The sequence below is a fragment of the Oryctolagus cuniculus genome, chromosome 1 (genome assembly GCF_964237555.1).
Source record: "Oryctolagus cuniculus chromosome 1, mOryCun1.1, whole genome shotgun sequence".
NCBI lineage: Eukaryota > Metazoa > Chordata > Mammalia > Lagomorpha > Leporidae > Oryctolagus > Oryctolagus cuniculus.
The window spans coordinates 59,505,334-59,521,807 of record NC_091432.1 but is presented as its reverse complement, the minus strand read 5'-3'; the positions used below and the strand labels follow the sequence as shown (position 1 = coordinate 59,521,807).

At 37.6% G+C, this 16,474-nt stretch overlaps 1 protein-coding gene across 1 annotated transcript; it reads left to right on the top strand.

Annotated features, from left to right (window-relative positions):
- Positions 1-343: 343 nt before the first annotated feature.
- Positions 344-15,415, top strand: ZNF215 (zinc finger protein 215). Its single transcript, XM_008265530.4, is given in 5 exon segments — positions 344-818; positions 7,281-7,366; positions 8,760-8,905; positions 9,223-9,311; positions 14,377-15,415. Coding segments are annotated over 5 exon segments (1,557 nt in total). The 5' UTR covers positions 344-418; the 3' UTR covers positions 15,213-15,415.
- The last annotated feature ends 1,059 nt before the right edge of the window (positions 15,416-16,474 follow it).

Sequence of the window (16,474 nt, the reverse complement as noted above, 5' to 3'; positions counted from 1 at the left end):
CCCTGCCGTTGGAGACCCTGATGGAGTTCCAGGCTCCTGGCTTCAGTGGCTAGCCCCCGCTGTTCTGGCCATTTGGGGAATGGAAAGTATCTGTCACAGTCTTTCAAGTAAATAAATCTTTTAGAAATGGAAAGTGAATCTGTAATTATTTTCCTTAAGAAATATAAGAATATTATTTGTTCTATTTTATATTTTAGCACTATGCTGATAGAGTTTGTTATAAATATCTTTTTTTAGTCTCTCTGATGGCTAGATACTAGCTTTGTATCTGAAGCTCCTGGAACTTTTATCCAAACTGTGATATAACCTAGTTCAAATCATACTTCCTATGCTGCTTAGGTGCTTAGGCCAAGGCTGACAAGTACTGGAATCCTCTACAAGACGGATTTGAACCGCAGTGGCAGTTCTGTTTAGGAAAATGCAGCTTCTGAGCAAGTTGATGGCTATCGCAAAACCTCACAGCCTTGCTCTACAGGAACAAAGTGAGATCCTGAGAACAGATGTGTCTTGGCAGCAGGAAGCTATCCCTGTCACAGAGACATGTGAGCCCGAGGCATCTCGTCAAAAGTTCAGAAATTTCCAGTATTTGGAGGTATCTGGCCCTTATGAAGCCCTGAGCCAACTCTGGGGACTCTGTCTTCAGTGGCTGCAACCAGAGATTCATACCAAGGAGCAGATTCTGGAACTATTGGTGCTGGAACAGTTCCTAACAATTGTCCCTGAAGAAGTCAGGACTTGGGTCAATTTACAGCACCCAAAGAACAGCAAAGATGTGGTTACCCTCATTGAGGACGTGATTGAAATACTCAAATATAAAGGTAAGAATGTAGAACATTAGAAGTAGAATAGTTGAGCCTTCCCATATCCAGAGAAATTATCTGAGTGTGGAGAATGTCTAGTGCCAGACCATGTAGGACTTTATATTACTCTAATAGGAAACCTAATTACTTTAAATATAATGGAAATAGAGAATGATTGAGTAGAAGGAATAACACAGTTTCATTTACCTTTTAAAAATAACAAATTGGCCTCAACTTGGAGCAGGGTTTGCAAAATATGGCCTATGGGAACAATACTTCTAGAGATAAAATTTTATTGGAACATAGCCACATCTGTTCATTTACATTTTCTCTATTGTGGCCTCCATGTTATAAGAGGGGCTGAGTAGTTGTAGCAGAGGCCATATTGCCTGCCAAACCCAAAATATTTATAATCTGACCCCTTGTGGAAAAAGATAACCAACTTCTCAGATAAAGGTTATATTTGATGGATATGTAATAGAAAAATTTGTTAGGAGACTAGTAATAAGATTAAGTATTAGAGAATAAAGGTGAATTGAGAAAACAGAGGTTTGGACTTAAAGGAATTACCACATTCAAATAAGTATAAGGAATGCACAGGATAAGAGTTGAAGTAAAGTCATGTTTTCTGGCTTCTATGAATGGAACAAAAGTAGCAAATTTTGCTCAATGGAGTGGTGTGGGAAGGATAATAGGATAATATATTATGTATATTGCATGTTGAATTTGATGTTCCTAAGAGACCTCAATGAATATATAAATATATATATATGTTTAATTTTTTGCATATAGTTAACAAGTATAGTTTTGTTATTCGGTAAGAGAAGCTTGGAGAGTTTATATGTGTAAACAGAAGTAGGAGAAATACAGATCCTTAAGAACCATCAATACTTAGTAGATCTTGCTACTAGTTACAGGAAATACTCACACAGAGGATACAGGAACATACTAAACTACATCACAATACCATGAGTAAAATCCAAACTGTGGGAAACATATGACAATCCAGGTTCCAAGGGAGAAGGGAGGGTTATGGCAGAAGGATTTAAAGATGAAGAGAAACTTTATCAGTCATGTGAATATGTGGGCGTTGTACTACACTAGACAATTGACTGAATATTTGACAAGGAATTATTTGGGACAGTGATTATATTGGTATTATAATATTTAGTCCTTATCTAAATATAAAATAAAGGGGCAGCATTATGGCATAGAGGGTTAAGCCACTTCATATGATGTCAGCATCCCATATGAGCACCAGTTTGAGTCCCAGCTGCTCCACTCCCAATCCAGCTTCCTGCTGATACGCCTGGGAAAGCAGTGCTTGGTCCCCTGTTACCCACATGGGAGACCCAGATGAAGCTCCTGGCTCTTGGTTTGGGCCTGAAACAGCCCTGGCCATTGTAGGCATCTGGTGGAGTAAACCAATGGATAGAAGATCCTCTCTATCTCCCTCTCTCTAACTCTGACTTAAAAAATAAATCTTTTAAAAATAAATATAAAATAAAATGAAGAACTGAGGAAGAGAAGTCAAATCAGGAAAGCAGGACAGAAAGGAATAATCTAGGAATTCAAAGAACCAGGAAAGTTGGGTGTCTTTAATAAAGGCGAAATCTTCAAGAAGGAAGTGTTCAAAACTGATGAACCCAAAATTTCCTATTGACTATTGAAAATGTATCAGAATTGTTGATTATGAAGGAATATTTAAATTTTTGTTTATTTGAAAGACGAGAGTTCAAGCAGTTTGAGGAGCTGAGAAAGTGTCTACAGAGAGATGTAGTAGCTTTCTACTGTTACTATACCAAATTACCAGAAATTTGGTGGCTTAAAACAAAATGCATGTATTTTTTCTGTAAGTTTGTGTAGAGATCCAACATAGATCTCCCTAGGCTAAAATCAAGGTAATGGTAGGACTGTGTTACTTTCTGGGGCTTACGGTCTCCTGACATTTTCAAAGCTGGCAATAGAGGGTCAAGACCTTTTTACACTGCCGTGTCTCTGACACTTTGTTCTGTTGTCACAACAGCTACCCCCCCCCATTTCTCTCTCTCTCTCTCTCTCTCTCTCTCTCTGATTTGTTTATTTATTTATTTGAAAGTCAGAGTTACACAGAGAGAGAAGGAGAGGCAGAGAGAGAGAGGTCTTCCATCCACTGGTTCACTCCCCAGTTGCCCTCAGTGGCTGGAGCTGCGCTGATCTGAAGCCAGGGATTTCCTCCTGGTCTCCCACGTGGGTGCAGGGGCCCAAGGACTTGGGCCATCTACTGCTTTCCCAGACCATAGCAGAGAACTGGATGGGAAGTGGAGCAGCCGGGATATGAACCAGCACCCATCTGGGATGCCGGCTTTGCCCACTACGCCACAGCGCCAGCCCTCACTTCTCTTTCTTTCTTTTACTTTCCCTACCTCATTTCTTCCTCCTTCTCCAAATGGGAAATTTTTTTCACTTTTCAGAACTGATTTAATTATATTGGACTGCCCAGATAACCTGAGTTGATCTCCCATCTCATTTTGAAGTTCTTGACTTTAATCATACCTGTAGAATCCCTTTTGCATGTATCTGGTATCTGAGGATTATGGTGTATACACCTTTTGAAGCTGTTATCCTGTCCACCACATGGGTTTAAACAAACAAACAGAAAAATAGATGTGAGGTAAAAATGTGACAGTGATTATAGGCTACTGTTGAGAACTTTGGTTAGGAAGAAAATGTGAGGCTACAGGTTAATATAAGACTATGGAAAATTTTTGATTGTTTCGTTTAACCTGTTTTATGGTTTCCTGAAAACCTTGCTTGAATGGTTAAGATGGCAACCTGAGGTTCATTTGTCAAAAACGTTGAATAGAAAATGTATTAGCCACAGCGACATGAGATAATGAATAACTACCCGGGCAAACAGAGTGTAACTGAAAAGATTAAGAGGAAAGACTAGAAAATGTGAGATGCTTTGGAGATTAAGGAATTTGAAAAGCTCCCATTTATTTTTGAGTATCTGGAAGTCTGGATATTCAGTCAAAAATCAAATAGTACTGGAACTATTTGATATCCCTATATGCAAAGGATTGCAGTAGGAGCTTTACATCATTACTGTGTGCAAAAATTAACTTAAAATGGATCAATGACCTGGATATAAGACTAAAACCATAAAATTCTGAGAAGAAAACATAGGGTTAATTCTTCATATCTCTCTCTCTCTTTTTTTTTTTTTTTTTTTTTTTTTTTGACAGGCAGAGTTAGACAGTGAGAGAGAAACAGACAGAGAGAAAGGTCTTCATTCCGTTGGTTCACCCCCAAATGGCTGCTATGGCCGGCGTGCTGCGGCCAAAGCCAGGAGCCAGGTGCTTCCTCCTGGTCTCTCATGCAGGTGCAGGGCCCAAGCACTTGGGCCATCCTCCACTGCCTTCTCCAGCCACAGCAGAGAGCTGGACTGGAAGAGGAGCAACCAGGACAGAATCCAGTGCCCCAACCGGGACTAGAACCCAGGGTGCCAGCGCCGCAGGCGGAGGATTAGCCTAGTGAGCCAGGCGCTGGCCCTTCATCTCTTGCATTTATTAATTGATGCTTAGATATAACAAAAAATAAATTAGACTTCATCAAAATTAAAGATGTCTTTACATCAAAGGACACTATTAAGGTATTGAAAGGGAAGCCTACCTAATGGGGGAAATATTGTATTAAAAATAATGAGTTCTGGGGGCTAGCACTGTGGCGCAGTGGGTTAATGCCCTGGCCTGAAGCTCCGGCATCCCATATGGGCACCAGTTCGAGACCTGGCTGCTCCACTTCCAATCCAGCTCTCTGCTATGGCCTGGGAAAGCAGTAGAAGATGGCCCAAGTCCTTGGGCCCCTGCACCTGTATGGGAGACCTGGAAGAAGCTCCTGGCTCCTGGCTTCGGATCAGCACAGCTTTGGCCGTTGTGGCCATCTGGGGAGTGAACCAGCAGATGGAAGACCTTTCTCTCTCTCTGCCTCTCCTCTCTCTGTGTAACTCTGACTTTCAAATAAATAAATAAATCTTTTTAAAAAATGAGTTCAGTATCAGGAAAATATAAAAATCTCTTATAACTCAGTAACAAAAGTGATAGGCAACATGATTTTTTAAATGGGCAAAAGAGTTAGACATTTCTCCAAAGAAGATATACAAATGGCTGAATAGGGTACAATAAATGTTCAGCTTTATTAGCTATCAGGGAATTGCAAATCCAAACCACAATCATATGCCACTTGGCAGCCATCAGAATGGGTATAAATTCTAAGAAAGGAAAATAATAGTGTGAGGCAGGATGTGGAGAGACTGGAATCTTTATACATTGCTGTTAAGAATGTAAAATAGTTCAACCCCTGTGGAATACAAATAGTTCCAAAAATAAACAAAAAACAGAATTACTTTATCCTAATTAAAGACACATTGACACAAAAATTTGTATAAAATGTTCCTAGCAGCTTTAGTCAAAATAGAAACAACCAAGATGTTCATCAGCTGATGAAAGAGTAAATGTGCATACAGAGGTACTTTTGAATACTATTCAGCAACAACCTGAAATGAAGTACTGATACATGTACCACATGAATGAATCTCCAAAACACACTAAGCGAAAGACATTACAACATGAAAACTCAGATACCATTTGATTCCGTTTACATAACATGTCCGGAATTGGCAAACTAGGGAAGAAGGGAGACTGGGAAGTGACTCCTAAATGGGTATAGGAAAAGAGTAGACTATTGGATTAAAAACTAAGACTAGATGCTGGCTTGAGTCTAAAGACATTGTTCAAGGAATCTGAACTCTGGAAAGAGTGCTGGAAGTGATTTATCATGAAATTTAAGCTGCATAGAGAATGAAATGACTTTACAATGTACTGTGGTAGTATAGAAAGTACAAGGAAATGAAGACCAAAAGAATAGAAAGATATAATTAAGGATTGATTTGTTGAAGTCTAGTCTCATGGTAGGGTAATTCTAAGTACCAAGAACCAGAATATGAACAATTACATGGATTGGTTGCTGATGGTTTTAAGAAATAAGAATCTCAAAGGTACATTTGGGGTGTTGGGAGGATTGTGTATACCAGTGTACATTTAATGTATTCCAACATCAAGAATCAGAATACTTGGAGAACAGGCAGGATTCATTTGATAAGGGAGAAAAAAGCTTATATAAAGAATTTGAAAACATTTATAGATATTTGAATAGAGTTAGCGTTTCAGAGAATACAACTGCAAAAATTGGAGGAGGTCAGCAAAGAAGAAGAATTAAAGGAAAGAAACAAGATATCTAGAGAGCGGTGAAGAAGAGAATAGCTGACTGAAGTTATTTGTAATTTTCCAAGATACCATTTATTTCCAAGAATGACAAGAATAAGAGACAATGTTATACTCCCTGTCCTATAGAATATGGAACTGAGCAGAATGAGATTCCACAGGATACTTGAGACCTGAGCAAAGTTAACAGACCATAATAATTTTGCAGGGTTTAGATGTTATGTTGTTGAGAAATTTGAAAGTGTTTTAAGTCCCACTATGCAGATGTTTCAAATATCTTTGGATCCAATTACACATTTACAGTGGAGGGTCAATGCTTTTTGTTATGTAACCGCATGTATCTCAGGTTTTCAGTATTGGAAACTGAAATGTTTAAAATAAGGAAGGTGGGAATGATATAGGTTTGTCAACTCCTTTTTCTTATATGTAAGGATATTTATAAAATCAATAACTATTACAGAAAGGACATTTTAACATCAAAATATACCTGTTTAGATTGAATAAATGTGATGCTATAATAGACTTACCATATTGGTTTTTTGTTTTTTCTCATTTCACACTGAATCAGTAAAAACCTCATCATGACCAGTGTTGGTCTGTAGTGTGGCATTTCAAGATCACTGGTGTGCCTTATGAATCATGAAGAAACTTTAGAAAAGTGGCCCTTGTGTATACTACTTACCAAAGAGCTGTAGAAGAAAAAAAGGATCGGTCAACTCAGATTTTTATGTCCTAAAAAGAATCAGTAGTTCAAGGTGGTAAGACCGCCTAAGTGTATAGTGTGCAGAGAGTAAGGAGGAGAAAGTTGACCTTCAAATAGAATTCTTCTTGAATCATACACTCTTTGAGGACGTGACTGGTTGGATAAATATTTGTAGCTTTAAGTAGAATTACAGTCTGTGGTGTCTAAACTTTAGTTTGGCTGTAGCCACAAATGAGGTTTCAAAACATTTTGTCCCTCTTCTGTCTGATCCAGTAGATCTCAACCCCCAGTTAAATTTCAGAATTTCAGAATCATTTTGAGGTGTTTTTTTATTATTATTATTACAAGATCTGTGCCCTGCCCTTGGAGATTCTAATTGCTCATAGGGTTCGACACCGGTTTTTTTCAACATTCTACAGGCGATTCCTATGAATGGCATGTTAAACTATAATGTTTAAAGAGTTGGTCTGCAGCAAAACTTGTCTCCATAATATTTCTCCTTTCCTTCCTCAGAAACACCCTGCAAGGACTCTGTCCTCCAGAAGGGGGTCATCAGGAAGGAGAAAATGGAAACTGACTCACTAAGAGACGAGCTCCAGGTGAATTAGGGTCCCATTCTTTACTGAACACATACACTCCTTTTTAGCATGACCTGCTTTTACCTTTTTGGCAAATATAGTTCTGTCTAAGGTTATAAGACTCCTATTTTCCCACAGAATTGTGGACTTATTTTAATTAGGAATACACTCTGGAAATATTTTCTCCTAGTCTTATACGTTATACTCTGTGTACTTTTTCCCTCAAGAATATAGAAAATAATTAAACAACAATAATAGAGTCTACCCTGAGGATGTTCAGAAAAGTAATGGAGACTCAGGAGTAGAATGAGCAATGTCATTTACTAGACAGTAATAGAAGAAACCTCAAAGGAAACTGAAAAGAGAAGACCAAAGACAGAAGCTCTGGTCGCTGAAACCAGAGGATGAGAATACTTCAAGGAGAAATGCTTGAAAAGGGCCAAATGATGTAGCCCAAGTAGAGTCTATTCACTTGTCATCATGGTGACATGAACGTGCAGGGAACTTGAAGCCAGGTGCAGTGGTTTGAGGAGAGAAAGTGAGGGAGTAGGCAAGTAATATAGACGATGTAATCATGAAAGCTGACCTTGAAGGGAAGACGGAAAAGGAAGGGAGACAAGAGATTGTTATGAGGATATTTCATGTATTTCATGTTATGAGTATATGAATGAGGGTAAGCGATTGTGTTCTTCACTGTGATTAAAGGTGTCAGTGGAAACTAAGGTGAGGATTCTGGAGACAGAATAATTGACGGTGTGAGATATGAGGGAGCTTATTTATTAACAAATACTTAGGCAGTGCCTAATACATTAGACACTACTCTAAGGGTTGAGAATATTACTGGTAAATAAAACCCCCACCCTCTGTAGATTATATTCCAGTAGAGGTTTATGGGCATATACAAGCAAGGAAGATAATTGCAGATAGTAATAATTACTACAAGAAAAAAAATAATGCAATACAGACCAACTAGGAGGGAAGCTACTTTGGGTAAATGAGGTATGAATAATAGCATAAGTCAACCAATGAAGCTGCCTTATCTCTTCTACCAGCAGAGCCTACATTTTCATTATAAATTTCCCTTGAATCTACTTTATACTCTTCTACTCTTCCTACTCTAAATTTCTTTTATGTAAATTCTTTGTACTGTAAAGTACACAATTATTTCAGCTATCTTTTTCTCCTCAAAGTGTACACTAATCAAATAAGCTAGGACTGTACTTACTTTTCCCTTCCTCTTGTAGCCTCCATTTCTATATATAGTTCCAAGTTGATTGGCTCTTAATATGATTTGATTTTCATCACTTAGAACAGTAAACACTGTACACTATTGATTTCTTATATAGTCTGGATCCAATCCTATTTGTAAAATCATCCCTCTGGTGATACGTGTGGGAATGACCTTATATTTTAGGAGCCAGTGACATTCAAAGATGTGGTTGTGGAATTCAGCAAGGAAGAGTGGGAGCAGCTAGACTCTGCTGGCAAGAACCTGTACCGGGATGTGATGTTGGAAAACTACAGGAACCTGAATTCATTGCATGAAGGTAGAGCCGATGGATTTGTCTCATCTGCCCTTTAGTGGTTTCTTCCTCTACTCTTTAAAGCTACAGGACTGCTGAAGTGGTTGTATTCACTTGGGGGTGGGTTCAGATTTCCTCATATCCTTTGGCCACAATAGCAGATTTTCCTGCTGTCTGGTTTAAAGTCCTTCATAATGGAGAACCAGAAATACACAGCCCATGGTGTTCATTTGGCCTTGTCCTTGACAGCTCGGCCTACTTGGTTGGGACAGAATTATCTCTCCTTTAAAAACACTCAAGTGTCATGTTCATTTCTTTTTATTGTTTTTTTTTTTTTTCCCTCCCTGTGAACACCAAACCAGTTGAGATCCCAAAGTTGCAAAGCAAGAAAAATAGATAGATAATGGAAAGAGAAATTGGAAGAAGAACCATTTTTGATAACAGTCAGACAAATAATGTTTTTTAATGCATGAGACAAAATGAATCTTTAGTTTGGGAGGTAACAACAAAACTACCTAAATTTTGAGGGAGTCAGGGGAGGCATTGTTTTCTTATGTGACAGTCATGTCATGGATTAAAACCAAACACTTCAAGTTGTGTGAGTAACCTGGGGCAACCTGTCTGCTGATTTCATCTATAACATGATAGATTGTACCTACCTCCAAGTTACCATAAGGGTGAAGTGAGTTGATATATATAACACAATTAGAACAATGCCTGACACATGGTAAGTGCTAAATAACAAACATTAACCAACCTAACACTGAATATTATTCTTTCTTTTATATTTTATTTATTTGAAAGGCAGAAAGAGAGAAAACTTCCATCTTCAAGTTCACTCACCAAATATCTGTAACAGCTAGGTCTGGGTAAGGCCAAATCCAGGCAGCAGGAACTCAATACTAGTCCCCAGGTAGATGGCATGGACTAAAGTTTTTGACCCATTGCCTGCTGCCTCCCAGGGTGTACATTAACAAAAAGCTGGAATGGAGAGTGAAGCTAAGCCTCAAACCCAGACATCCCAATATGGCATGTGGACATCCCAAGCATCAACTGAACTGTGCCATATACCTGCCTCTTTTTTAAAAAAAGATTTATTTATTTATTTGAGAGGGAGAGTTACAGACAGAGAGGGAGAGACAACAGGAGAGGTTTTCCATCTGCTGGTTCACTCCCCAAATGGCTGCAGCAGCTGGAACTGGGCCAGTCCGAAGCCAAGAGCCAGGAGCTTCTTCCAGGTTTACCACGTGGTTGCAGGGGCCCAAGGACTTAGGCCATCTTTGGCTGCTTTCTCAGGCCATTAGCAGGGAGCTAGATCAGAAGTGGAGCAACCAGGACTTGAAGTGGAGTAGCCAGGACTCGAACTGGCGCCCTTATGGGATGCTGGTGCCACAGGTGGAGGCTTAACCAACTATGCCACAGTACTGGCCCCCTACCACTTATTCTTAAAACAAAGGAATCTGTTTCATACTAGGGTGATGTCTAGTAATCTTCTGTTTTGCTTCTTTCATTGTACAACTTCTTGTGTATTAACTCCAGGCCATCATCATCATCTCTTTATTCTTATTAACAGAGATTGTAAAATTACTTAACAATTAATTTATTTTGTTTTCTTATGTGACAATCATGTCATGGATTATAACCAAACACTTCAAGTGGTGTGAGTAACCTGGGGCAACCTTTCTGCTAATTTCTTCATCTATAACATGATAGATTGTACCTACCTCCAAGTTACTATGAGGGTGAAGTGAGTTGATATATATAACACAATTAGAACAATGCCTGACATAGTAAGTGCTAAATAACAAGCATTAAAGTGACAGTTAACAAACACTAAAACATTTATTGTTAAATAAAAAACATTAACAAGCATACAAAATTATGAAGAAAAATAAAACTCACCTATATTACCTTATTATCCAGAGCTACAGTATTAACATTTTGGTTTAATTTATTAGAGTGATTTTCTTTGTTTGTTGGTATTATGTCTATAGTTTCTAAAGATTTTTTTTTCCAAACTGGTGGAACTATTTTCAACTTTTTTTCTGTAATTCATCATGAATATATCATTTTATGTCTTGCTGTTTTCATCTAATATGGTATCATGCACAATTACCTGTTTGGCTAAATGGTCTGTGAAAATGTATTTTCTAAAACACATGTGACATTCTGTCATGATGCATTTTCCCACCATTGGACATTCAGTATGTTGCCAGTTTTTCAGGTGTATCTGATGACTTTCATAGGGTACACCTACTATTAGGTGAACTTTAGCATCAAAGAGTATAAATATATTTACCTATCTTGCTACAAAAAGATTATATAACCAATTCATACTCTAATTTTTACTGTCACCCTAGCAAAACTAGGTATTATTTACTGTCGCTCCCCGTCTTCGTGGAGGAATGACACTAAACCCTGCCTAGGCTTCATATCCGAGTCACGGCACCATTATGTCGCTCCCCGTCTTCGTGGAGGAACGACACAGGACCCTGCGCTGTTCTTTCGTCTGCTCAGCCCTCCCCGGGTTTGCTGCTGGTTCTTCCCAGGTTGGCTACCAACCCTTCCACCTCAGTGGAAGGGCGGTTCCCCCTGCCACATTCCCCACTTCCGCGGGGAAGCAGCACACCGCCGGCCGGCTCTCTCAGGGGCTGCACAGGTGTTCCTTCAGATAGATGTTCCTGGTGCATGTTGTCTCTCTCCTCCTTTATAGTCCTCTTCCGCCAATCCCAGCTCGGCTGCCCACACGCCGAGTACGCTGCTCTCCTCCAATCAGGAGCAGGATCAGCTCCTGGAGGTCATCACTCAAGTTGGCAAGAGGCAGCTGCGTAGAAGCTGTTTTCTCCTCTCCCAGCGCCATATTGTGGGAGAGCAGATGCATAGAATAAGTCTTAATTCCAGTAACTCAGTCCAGTCCGGGTTGCTCCCCACAATTTACCTAAATTATTTATAAATTTGGTAGGCAAATTAATCTTACATCTTCTTTTCTATGTGAAATTGTATCACTGCAACCCACTTCTTTGAACCTCATTTCTCCTTGACTTTTCTTATATTTTCACATTGTCTGTCTTATCTTCCCATTAGCTTTTTAACATTTTCTGGTTGTTACTAATTTTTTGATGTTTCTCTCACCTACATCCTTTTTGATTATTCTATTTCTCACCTCTTCTTAATAGCCACATTTCTCAAGGTGCTTTTTGCTTTTTTTATTTCCTTACCTCTGATCCCTTAACTCATTCCAAATTAGCTCTTATCCAAAACATTCATCTAAAATCATTGTTGCTAAAGTCTTTAATGACTGACCCTATTGTAGTTAACTCGGTGGGCATTTTTTTTAGCCCCTATCTCACTTCTCAACAGCCAGTGAGGCTGTTAACAGTTCCTTATTCTTAATTCGCTCATAGATTCTTCTGATACTCCTGATTTCTCTCTATTTTTTCTGGCTGTTCCATCTATGTCTGTTATAGACGTATCTTTCCCTAGCTTTTCAACTGAACATTTGATCTCATTTTGTCTTTTCTTCTTCCCATATTTTCTTTTCTAGTGTATCATATCCACAACTCTAACTTCCAGTTACCACATATATAGGTGATAAAGATAACTTACAGTATATATTCCTAGTATCACTGTACCCCATTCTGTCGACTAAAGGTACAGGATTAGCCTAGATTAAAGTGAAAGAAAAATGAACTCAGCTTCTATATAGAGAGAGTGAAAAAGAATGTATAACCATTTTGGTCTTTCAAAGTTTATCCTCTCTGAATACAAATTATCTGTGTTCTTTCCCTCTGTAAAACATATGAGTATTTATTGTTTCCTAAGACTCCAAAAGTCTCATTCAATTGTGGTGTCAAGGTTGAATTCTAGGATCTCATGATTTAATATATTCCAGGTTTGGAAGAGTTGTGTCTGTCTCTCTTTTTTTCTCTAAAGACCCTTCAATTAAAAGGACAAGTTATTTGCCCACTTATACATTATACTCTGTTAAGGCAGAGTCGGGAAAACTATTTACCTCTATTATACTGAAATATTCCTACCCAGGAGATTATGATTTAATATTCTATCTCCCAGCATGGATGTTATACCAGCAAATGATAATTTCTACTAGAGAGTAGACAAATCCAGAATGAACTGATATATACTTGACAAAGCTGGAGGTTCCATTGGATCAGATTTGTGATAAAAGCCATTTCATGAAATAATATTGCCTAAACACAAATTAGATTATGAGAGATAAAGAACAATAGTTATTGCAGATCTCTCCATGGACTCTACTATAAATATCCGAGTAGCAATGGCTCATTGAACAAAAGCAAAGATATTGAAGGAAGTTCAAAGTGATGATAAAATGTTTCCCATTTTTTAAATTGGAAGAGAGTGGGATGATAGCCAAGTAGAGATGTCCTGGAAACTAGCCAAAACAATAGACAGTAATATATGCGAGTACCAAACTGAAGTAGTCATTTGGCTACCAATAAAGCATCGAGGATAAAATCATTAGGTGAACCTAAAGTTATATGAAAAAGAAGGGAAGTCAGTGAAATTTAAGTTTTAAAAAACTACTAGAGTATGTAATCTATATAACCTAAGATTACATATTTATATAAGATATATATAAGATATATAACATACTTATATATAAGATATATATGATATATTACATACTTATATAAGATATATATGTGTATATATAAGATACATACATATATGTATCTTAGATTATATATCTTAGATATATAAGAGGCAAAAGAATTTTGAGTAGGGAAGTAGAACATTATTAAATGAAACAAACTTATGACAGATGAAAGGAAGATAGCTCAACCTTAATCAGAACAAGCAAAGTTTTCTATTCTAGGAAGTGCAGTTAAAAGCATCAAAGCACTAATGTTATAATTAGGAGTTATTTTGAGTCCAGAAAAAGGATAGTTTCCCTGCTTCCTTTTATTACAGTTATTTCTGCCTTTCTGCATACAGGAAGTAATTGCTACTATATGAAACTAGGTGCATTATGATTGAAAGTTTGCTTTTAGCAGTTAAACTATTGTGCTTCTGAGTATAAAGTTATGATTAAATTGGCATTTTAGAAATGGATGTAATCAACAAGTAGCTTGGATTAGAATAAGATGTCAGAGAAAGGAAGATTAGATATAATCTTCACAGAGTAGTTATATGCCAATGATACCTTGAACTATATGTTCCATTCCAGACCATGTACTAATGTTTTACCTGAGACCTATACGCTCTCCTTAATGTTTCTAAATAGCTCTCCTTGTGTTGTATGATTTACTAATCCCCTTTTAACACTTTTATGCCATTTTTAAATTTTATTTCTCCTTTTCAAACCTTGCCTCACATCTCTTCTGTATTTTAAGACCTATGTATTTAATCTTACATCCTTTAACCTGTTTCCTAATTAAGCAGTTTCTCTTCTTATACTCAGAGTTTTTTATTTCTTTTTAGACATGGAGTCTGTTTCAGAAAACCAACTTTCAGTTCCAAAACAGAGAGTTTCTGGAGAAGAATCATTCCCTGGAATAATTGTGACAAAGCTTTTCAGAAGCAGACACCCTTCCTTAGCTCTCCAGAAAGATGAAGATTGGTTACACAGGAACCAGAACAAGCAGTATGTAAATTTGCCACAAGAAGCTTTCATTCTTGAGACAATGGACAATGAGGGAGACTCTGAATGTAGTGAAAATAAGAAAAGCGTTGATATGAAGTCAGTTAACTCAATTTATGATATTCAACAGGGAATTCCTGTAAGAAATCAATTCCCAAAGGAAGATAAGTTTAAAACTAACTTCAAATTTAATCTAGACTCAGGAGATAAACTGCATTCAGAATATAATTTATGTGGAAATGCCTTGAGTCCAAGTATAGATACAGTTCTACAGCAAAAAAGTCATACCACAGTGAATTTCTATGAATGTTATCAATGTGGGAAAGCCTTTAGCCGAAGTTCATCCCTGATTCGACATCAGATCATTCACACAGGAGAGAAACCCTACAAATGCAGTGAATGTGGGAAGTTCTTCAACCGACGCACAAACCTTACTAAGCATCAAAAGACTCATACTGCAGCAAAGGCTTGCCAAGAAAGTAAATGTGGGAAAGCCTTCAAAAACAGTGAGGACCATAATAGAAATCCAAGACTGCATTCTGGAAGTTATCCTTATGAATGTATTGACTGTGGAAAATGCTTCAACCGCAGCTCTTCCCTTATTCGACATCAAATGATTCACACAGGAGAGAAGCCATTCACATGTAAGGAATGTAATAAAACCTTCAACAGGCATTCAAACCTTAGTAAACATCAGAAACTTCACACTCGAGTTGAATCCTGAAAAGCAAGAATTATGGAATTACCTTTGATCAAACTCATTCAGCATCCATGAATTTATGTTGGAGGGAATCTGTGACTATATACTAAGTGTAAGGAAACATTTGTCAGATATTATTCTGTAATGATATGACAATATGATTAATATTGGATAAAAGTCTGTTATTGAATAGAAATTTGTTTGAGGGAACGTTTCCAGATTTTCAAATAAAGCCCAAGGGTTTTCAGTTAAACATAATATTGCAAGTCTCTCTATCATTGTTTTGGTATCTATTCCCCTCACATTTTTCAAGTTTATAGATGAGATCTATAGCATACCTGCATTCACTTAATTTATTGTTGAGCCAAGTAAAACTGAATTTGATAATAAAACTTAAACTGTCAGTCATTATGAGAAGATCACAAGAAACCAGGGGTTTATGGGAATATGAGAGAAGACTTCTGATGACTGAAAAGTCTGAATTATTGGCACTGAATGCCAATTTCTTCATCCCTGGCAGTATCCTTGGCTATCCTGGTGCTGAATGGGGACTAGAATTGAACAGTGTTATTAACTGCAATGAGAGATGGATCTGTTGTTATTAATCTATATGTATTCCCAAAATCTACATTTGTTTAAAGTGCTTTTGGGGTTCTAGGCTGGACAGAGATGCATAGCCTTAGGTCTGGCATTATCTCAGACATTATGAAGTCAATAAAGTGTCCTTATGCTCCAAGCACCAGAACTGTCTACTATGTAAAGTGACTTCAGTATCCCAAATGTTTCCTTGAGCTAAGAAGCTTCATCCTAGAGATATTCTCAATGAGTGATAATTGTGGCATTTTGTCAGAGTTTGATATTCAAAAATAGAAAAGGTGGACCCCATAAAGGGTTGATAAATATGCAAAATTATTCTGTGTATTTGTTCATTCTTTACATCATAATGTATTGGGACAAAACCCCACACAAGATATTAAATGGAAATTCATACAAACATAAGGCAACTTTTAGGATCCTAATGAAACACTCTGAATATAAGAATTTCTTGAAGTGTAGTTCATTCATCAAAGGACTTATTGACATATTAAGTAAAATGGATTCTGATTTTTTTCTGATTTTAGGTATTCTTTATTTTTTTTAAAGATTTTATGTATTTATTTGAGAGGCAGAGTTACAGACAGTGTGAGAGAGAGAGACAGGTCTTCCTTCTATTGGTTCACTCCCCAAGCAGCTGCAACGGCTGGAGCTGTGCTGATCCCAAGCCAGGAGCCAGGTGCTTCCTCCCA